The 8302-nt window shown below is 35.9% G+C and overlaps 1 protein-coding gene across 1 annotated transcript; it reads left to right on the top strand.

The window, feature by feature from the left end:
• The first annotated feature begins 1723 nt into the window (after positions 1–1723).
• LOC103211160 (olfactory receptor 14J1-like) lies at positions 1724–2718 on the top strand. The gene is given in 2 exon segments (XM_007957078.2): positions 1724–1774; positions 1777–2718. Coding segments are annotated over 2 exon segments (993 nt in total).
• The last annotated feature ends 5584 nt before the right edge of the window (positions 2719–8302 follow it).

Raw genomic sequence — 8302 nt, 5'->3', positions numbered from 1 at the left:
ACGGTTGAGTCAGTTTTCACATAGGTTAGACTAGATGTGTGCTGGTGACTGCCTCTTCTGGTCCAGGTGCCCTCTGTCAATCTTGGACTTAAACACTTTGCAATATAATTAATTACATGGTATATCACAAAACACTAAAGCATCCATCAGCTTCAGCTATGTAACTTATTGTAAGCACATCTGTGGACTTAGTGTTAGGGAACAAAAAAGAGAATGTCTGGAGATCAGGATAATAATCCTTTAAAACATCTAGAAATAATACTATATTCCCTTATGCTCTCCATTCTCCATACATTCATACATATTTGCATACAGTATTACAGCCTATAAAACCAAACCAAGCCCACTGTTACAAAGTCAATTTTGACTCTTAGTGACCCCCACTGGGTTTCCAAGGTGGTAAATCTTTACTGAAGTAGATTACCTCATCTTCTTCCTGTGGAGCAGCTGGTGGATTTGAACTACCAACCTTCTGGTTATCAGCCAAATGTCTTATTTACTATACCACCAGAGCTCCTTATATAGTCTATAGCACTTGTATTTAAACCAAAATTATGATCACTATCCCATTTCAACGGAAGGAAGGTTGGGCAATCTACTTCCGTAGTGATGCTGCCTCGGAAACCCAAGGAGGGGTCGCTATGAGTCGGGGCCGACTCGACGGCACATAACAACAACAGCAACAATCCCATTTCAAGAGAAATGCTTTAAAAGTAAGTATCATTATTAAATAATTAATTCAATAATATATGAATATACAGAAAGATTTGAACATTATATGATCTGTCTACTTTTTCACTACTGTAATTATTAGAAATAAACATTTTCCTTACTATTCTTTACTCACATGATTTGATTTAATTAAAATATTTAGCACAAATTGAATTGGTTTAAAGGACCAACAGTTTTAACATTCCTTTTCAATGAATTATTGTTTTTAGGAAGTATACATATATTTGACATTCGAGTTACATGTTTTGTATTTTGTTTTGCTTCATACTGAATAAGTCTGAGTATTTTATTTTTGAATCTTTGCAAATTTATCAATAAAAATATTATCTCATTGTTACTTTAAATAATATTTAATTCAGTTATGATAAACTTTTTAATGCATTTATTAGCTATTTCATTTTCTGTTTATGAATATACTGGAAAAGGTAAGGCCTGTTATTTTTCTGATAGAAACTTAGGATTTTTCATATCAATTTATAGGATATTATATATTTGGTATATCAAAATTGTTGTAGAGATACTATTAATACACAGTGTGCTCTTAATTTAATTTATTTTCCCAGTAATTATTTATACAAAAAAAATAAGAATAATTTGTTCTCGTACATAAAACAAAATTATAAAATCACAGTAACAAAACAAGTATAGTAGGGGAATATATGAGTATACAGGGAGATTAATTAGCTAGGTTAAGGACCTCAGAAATTACTTAAATAATACACGTGTGTGAACTAAATTAAATTTTAACGTATATAAAATTTTATCATCTATCTTTCCCACAATAAAATTACATATATTGTTCTTCACTTTGCTTAAAATGGATGACATGAAAATATATAATCTGCCTTAATAATGTCATTTTAAATTGTTAAACATTTATTAGTATTTGAAGTTAGTTCACACTTAAATGATGAACTGGTGACCCTGATTTCATGCCTTAACCTCATTGAATAAGTGTATTCAGTTGTTAAACAATAAAAGTTTTCTTTCTATGGGTACCCATCTTATCTTGCAGCCAACATTACTCTTAGGAACAGAGAAGGAAATATGACTAATTTCACTACAATGAGTGGATTTATTCTCATGAGTTTTTCTGGCAATCCTGAGATAGAAATCTTGCATGCTTCTGTGTTTTTAGTTTTATACTTGGTGGCTTTAACTGGCAATATTCTCATTATCACTACAACTTCCATAGATGACAGTCTCCACTCACCTATGTATTTCTTCCTGAAACATCTCTCCTTTTTGGATTTGTGCTATATTACTGTGACTGTACCTAGATCCATTTGCAACTCTTTCGTGCACAGTGGCAATATTTCCCTCTGGGAGTGCATATTGCAGTGTTTTGCATTCACTGTCTGTGGTTGTGCTGAGACGGCCATGCTCACAGTGATGTCTTATGACCGCTATGTGGCCATCTGCCTTCCACTGCGCTATGAAGTCATCATGGATGTTGACACCTGTGTTCATGGAATCTTAGCCGTCTGGATCAGTGGGGTCATCTCTGGAGTCATGCACACAGCTGCTACTTTCTCCATCCACTTCTGTGGTGCCAATATCATTCACCAGTTCTTCTGTGATATCCCGCAACTCCTTAAACTCTCTTGTTCCAACGACTACATCAGTGAGCTTGGGGTCATAGGCTTCCTGTCCTTGGTGGGATTACTCTGTTTCATCTCTATTGGCCTCTCCTACACACACATATTCTCTACTGTGCTGAGGATCCCATCTGCTGAGGGGAGAGCCAAAGCCTTTTCTACTTGCCTGCCCCATCTATGTGTTGTCATATTATTTATCTCTACTGGAGTTTTTGAGTTTGTAAAGCCACCTTCCAACTCTCCAACTGTGCTAGACTTTTTCCTTACTGTTCTCTATACTGTTGTGCCCCCAACACTGAATCCGATGATTTACAGCCTGAGGAACAAAGCCATGAAGGCATCTCTAAGAAAGGTTTTTAAGGAAAGAAAGGCCTACCAGATTTGCTGAGACAAATCTATTAATTCCTGCTTTGTAGACAATTTCAAAATATATTGTGAAAACATAACAAAGTCAATCAAGAAATTAAAGCTAAATAGTGTAAAACAGAACATATCAGAAACAATCATCTGTGAAGCCTGCAGTGAATAATAAAGAATAAAACAAGCACTCACCTCTTGAGACTCTGGCAAATATGTCCACTTCCCCCACCATCTACCTGACTTCTAAATGCACAGAACTTCTAAACTGATGTAATTGTTCATACTATTGATGTATGTCTTTAATGTCCATGTAATCCATCATTGTCCACCTTAGTAAGAATGTGTCAAGGATTAAGGACTCTGTTAAACATTCCTTACTGCCAAGCATTATTTAGGAAATGTGCACCCAGGTGTTATGTCTCTAATCTTACAAAGTGGAAATATAAAATTCTAAATGAGCTTGATTACTATTTTAGTGGGAAAGGGTTTGCTTTAAAATAAAAAGTAAACAGTGCTATGAGAATCCCATAGGCAAACACCTGCCCCTGGTGCTTAAACATTTTATCATCTGAAAATTTCCTTTTGAGGCGTTTGTGTGAAGGAAATGTTCATGGCTATCCATCAATATTCAATACAAGAATGGTTGTTGCTACCAGGTACATATGTTAGAGAAATAAGAGCCATGACTAAATAAATAAATAAATAAAGCAGAAATATGTTCATCACAGCACTATTCACAACAGCAAAAAAAAAAAAAAAAATGTAAACCATCCAAATGCTCATCAACAGAGGAATGGATCAACAAACCATGGTATATACACACTATGGAATACTACAAAATGTTAAAGAACGATGATGAATCTACAAAACATTTTATAACCTGAATGAAATTATATTGTATGAGACCACTTTTGCAAAAAGTCAAGAAAAGGATTTCACACACACAAAAAAAATTTTTTGATGGTTACCAAGGATGGATGGGGAATGGAGGGTAAACCACTAAATAGTGGGTAGACACATATTAACTTGGGCGAAGGGAAAGTGTTTAAAGAAAAAAAAAAAACTGCTAGACCTTCATACACCAATGCTCAGTTGTCTAAAAAAAAAAAAAGATTTTTTATAATTGTGAGAATTTTGATATTACCTGAACATTTGCATTATATTTTGTTACATTGATTCAGTGACTTAGTATGTGGTTATTTAAAAATAATTCTGTAAACCATGTATTGTCATATTCAGTATGTATTGAAAATATGTTCAATATGGTGCTGCTTTGTAAGTGTATGCATGCATAACTGCTCAGATAGAATTATAAAAAGCTGAAAGTAGTTTTTTTTTCTGGGTATGAGGATAAAAAAAAGAAATTAAAACTACATAAAGAACTCATAATAGGGAAAGTTGTATAAATGAATTCTCACTGAGCAGTAACATTGAAATATAGAATTACATATAAATTACTCATGTTAATATAGTAGATTTAAAATTCACACTACAAAGCCAGGTGTAGAAAAATGTAAATTTCTTTAATTTTTATAGACTCCAATTTAATTTCCCTTTCCTACCCCTTTGATCAAGGACACAGAAAATTCACTCAATTTGAGACTCATTCCTCATGCTTTTCTAAAATGCCAGCTGCTGTTTGGAGCATTATATGATGCATAAGCATTGAGGAGAGTCACTTGGCTCAACATTCTCTGGGAATTTAGGAGTCCACTAAGATTCTACAAAATTTTCATTCTGCAAGGGAAACACAGTCAGTTCTTCAAAGAGTAATACACAAAAGTCACCATTGAAAAAGCTCGTTGTATCATTTACATTGCCTCTTCAAATGCAATGGATAATTTTGTCACTCATATTCATAGTGACCCCCTTCGGGTTTCTGAGGTAATAAATCTTTACAGAAGTAGATTTCCCAGTCTTCCTTCCATGGAGTGGTTGGTGGGTTTGAACCACCAACTTTCTGTTTAGCAGTCAGATGCCTTAGGCATTTCACCACCAGAGCTCCTTATAGATGGAGTGTTTAAATAATCCAACAACATGATAGCCTCTGTTGTTCAATTATAAAATGAATGGAAGAATAAATACAAACAATATTAAGAGAATAATATTCCAGGAAAAAGAAGAGGTATATTTGAAAAATAAGCAAAATGTTATATAAATATATGATGATTGAAATTTAAAATGCCACAGATAGATTAAGCAGCAGATAAAACACATAGAAAACCAGAATTAGTAAATTGAAAGACCAAGATTTTTCTCACATGATGAATCAAAAGAAATAAAGTGATCTTAAAAGAAACGGGGAAAAAAAAATCTGAGTCCCACAAAGAAAAAGAAAATTAAAGTTATGTAATAATAGCTCCAGAATGTACTATTGATCTATTTGTCCATTCTTTGAGGGAATGAATGACAGATAATATTCATAGAAATAACTTCTAAGACTTTTTACAGAATTAATAAATACATAGGTCTTCAAACTTGAGAAGTAAAATAAAAATTGGTCAGTAAAACTAAAATTAATTCATATGTAGTAAAATAATACTTACATAATAACAAAGAATTTTTTTTAAATCATAATATGAAACAAGTAATTTAAAACCAGTACTGAGTTACATTCTAAAGCTTTATTGTTTTGCTTTTCGCCTTTAGCTCTATAATCCATTGTGGTGCAGGAGATTGCTTGATATGGCTCTTCTAGCCATGGTCTTTGTAATCACCACCACATGATTGAGTGCAACTATGCAAATGTAAGGTGCTTGTGGACCACCAAGGGAATTGGATAGCATGCTGATAATGTAAATAAGATACATGGCACCTTTGTGGGAATGGCATTATGCAAATAAGATGTATGGAACCCTAATGTGAGGATTGGTCAGTTTTGCCATCATGCCAGGCTTCAAATGAGCCATCCCAAAAGCAGAAAAGGGGAGATGTCACTACCAACAAGACTAAGAGGAGCTGGGAGTGGAGCAATCCTTGGACCCAAGATCTTTGCACTAAAGCAATGGCAGAGAGACAGCACAGACATAGTGGCAGCAGAAGCAGCAGAACCAAGAGACCAGCATAAGATGGAGTGGTGGGCTTCCTTGCCCGTGGATCGAGAAGCTGTGTGCCTTTGGGCAGGAGACTTCTTGGCAGAGTGGGGCGCCTTTTCAATGCCTATCAGCAAAGCTAAAAGAGCTTTGTAACACTGGCTAGAGCAGGGCAGCAGCTGAGGCCAGAGAGAAGGGTGCCTGGGACACAACTGAGAAAAACCTGTCCTGATTCAAGAATTGTACCTTGAGTATTCCTGAACCTGCATGTAACCTGTTATTCCCTAATAAATCCCACAATTTTGAGTATTGTTTGTGAATTCTATGTGGCCACTGCAATGAATTATTGAACCTAGAAGAGAGGTAAAATGTCAGGGGAGGGACGATTGGTATCAGAATTGTTAAAAAAAAAAAAAAGGTTGGAGGGGGATGACACCTCTGACTTCTGCTTCATAAGAATCAGCTTTGGGTTGCTCATAGCAATTTTCTCTCCCTCTTGTAAAGTTAGAGGAGGTCAGAGGATACCACACCCATGGCCATTTTTGTATGCATAGAAAGCAGTTTTTGTGTATGGTATGAGGTAAATGTTATTAATCATTTTATTCCAATAACTATCTAATTAAACTAGCATCATTGATTGAGAAACAACTGAATTGCAGTGGTATCTTAGTCATGAATCAAGTCACTGTATGTGTGGTGTTCTCTAATCTCTTTAACTGATCTATGTGTTTGTATTTAATTGATTATGTTTATAGTACCAACCTCTCTTTGTTTTATTGTATTATTCATATTTATTTTAAATTCATGGTAATTTTATATGAGTAGTCTAAATTTCCTAATATTGTTATTTTCAGATTATCTGAGCTACTCTAGATATTTTCCATATTCATATTATTTTAGAACCAGTTTTTCAATGTTCAAAAAAATACCTGCTAAAATTGGGCAATTAATCAATAGAGCAAATATTGAAGAATTGCCTTCTTTCAGGGATTATGTCTTCTAATCCATGAACGGGAGCTCTGGTAGCGTAGTGCCTAAGGCACTTGACTGCAGTCAGGAGGCTGGCAGTTCAAACCTACCATCCACTCCTCAGAAGGAAGGTTGGGCAATCTACTTCCGTAGTGTTACAGCCTTGGAAACCCAAGGAGGGATAGCTATAAGTCAGGTGTGACTCAACAGCACATAGCAACAACAACAATCCATGAACAGAGTAATCTCCTATATTTACTTAGGTCTTGAAATAATCCTCTCAGAGTACATGCATAGATAGACACTCAATCTGGACATGGGTGGGAAGGCAAATGGAACTACGCCTATGAATATATAGGTTTGACAGAGGCTATCTCTACCTATGTATTTATATGTGCACAAATATATCCATGAATATAGTAGAGTATACAGGGGACAAAGTAATGAAAAAGTCTTAGACGTAACCAAACACCCTGAGAGAATGAGGCATTGGGTATGAAGGCTCTGGACCATGGTCTCAGGGACACTAAGGTCAATTGGTATAACACAATCCACAAAGACAATGTTCTACATCCTACTTTGGATGTACTTTTAAGCTTTCTTCCTTACTCAACTCAGGCCTATTCCAGGCTGGAGGTCTTCAGAGAGTGTAGTAGGTATTGCCACATTTTATACATGTACCAGTCTCACAGTTACATGCCTTCTCCCCCAATGGAGGCTTAAAAGCTCATGGGCAGCCATCTAAGGTGTAATTATTGGTCTCCAACATTCCAAAAAAAAAAAAAAAGAAGAGTGAAGAAAATCAATGATCCAGAAAACAATAAGTCCAAAGGACTACTGTTCTTTTGTTGTTATGTTCTGTCAAGTTGGACCCGACTCATAGCGACCCTTCCTTGGGTTTCCAAGGTGGTATCACTGCGGAAGTAGATTGTTCAACTTTCCTTCCTAGGAGTAGCTGATGGGTTTGAACTGTCAGCCTTCTGGTTAGCAGTCAAGTACCTTAGGCACTATGTTACCAGAGCTCCCATAGAGCATGTGAACCCCAACCTCCATGACCCTGAGACTAGAAGAACCTGATGGTTCCCAGCTACCCCTGCTGACCACTCAGAAAAGGGTCACCATAGGAGGTTCAGGGTAGAGTGAGGGTAGGAGAAAATGTGGAACAAAATTCAAAATTATAAAAAAAGACCAGACTTACTGGTCTGAAAGACAATGGTAGAACACCCAAGACTATGGCACTTAAATACCCTTCAAGCTGGGAACTGAACTTAATCTTCATGACTCAAATGGCACCCAAATGGTAGACAAGCAGATCAGATGAACGTTAACATCAGGAGGGTATGCATTCACTAGAACAATAAAGCATATAAGATGAAAAAGACAGAATTTGCCCAGGAATAGAGTTAGGAAGCCTGAAAGAGATGAGAAGGAAGAAGAAAGGGGTGGGGTGGGTGCAGGGAGGAAGTGGGGAGAATGCTGTTACACTGTAGTAATTGCAGTAAATGTCACGAAACAGAATGTGTATGGATTGTTAAATGGAAAACCAATATGCTTTATAACCTTTCACCCAAATTACTATATATATAGTATACACACACACACACACACACA

This window comes from Orycteropus afer, unplaced genomic scaffold (genome assembly GCF_000298275.1).
Source record: "Orycteropus afer afer isolate SDZICR_OR568_19922 unplaced genomic scaffold, OryAfe1.0 scaffold00701, whole genome shotgun sequence".
NCBI lineage: Eukaryota > Metazoa > Chordata > Mammalia > Tubulidentata > Orycteropodidae > Orycteropus > Orycteropus afer.
The sequence above is the reverse complement of the archived record's forward strand: the minus strand, read 5'-3'. Positions and strand labels throughout refer to the sequence as shown.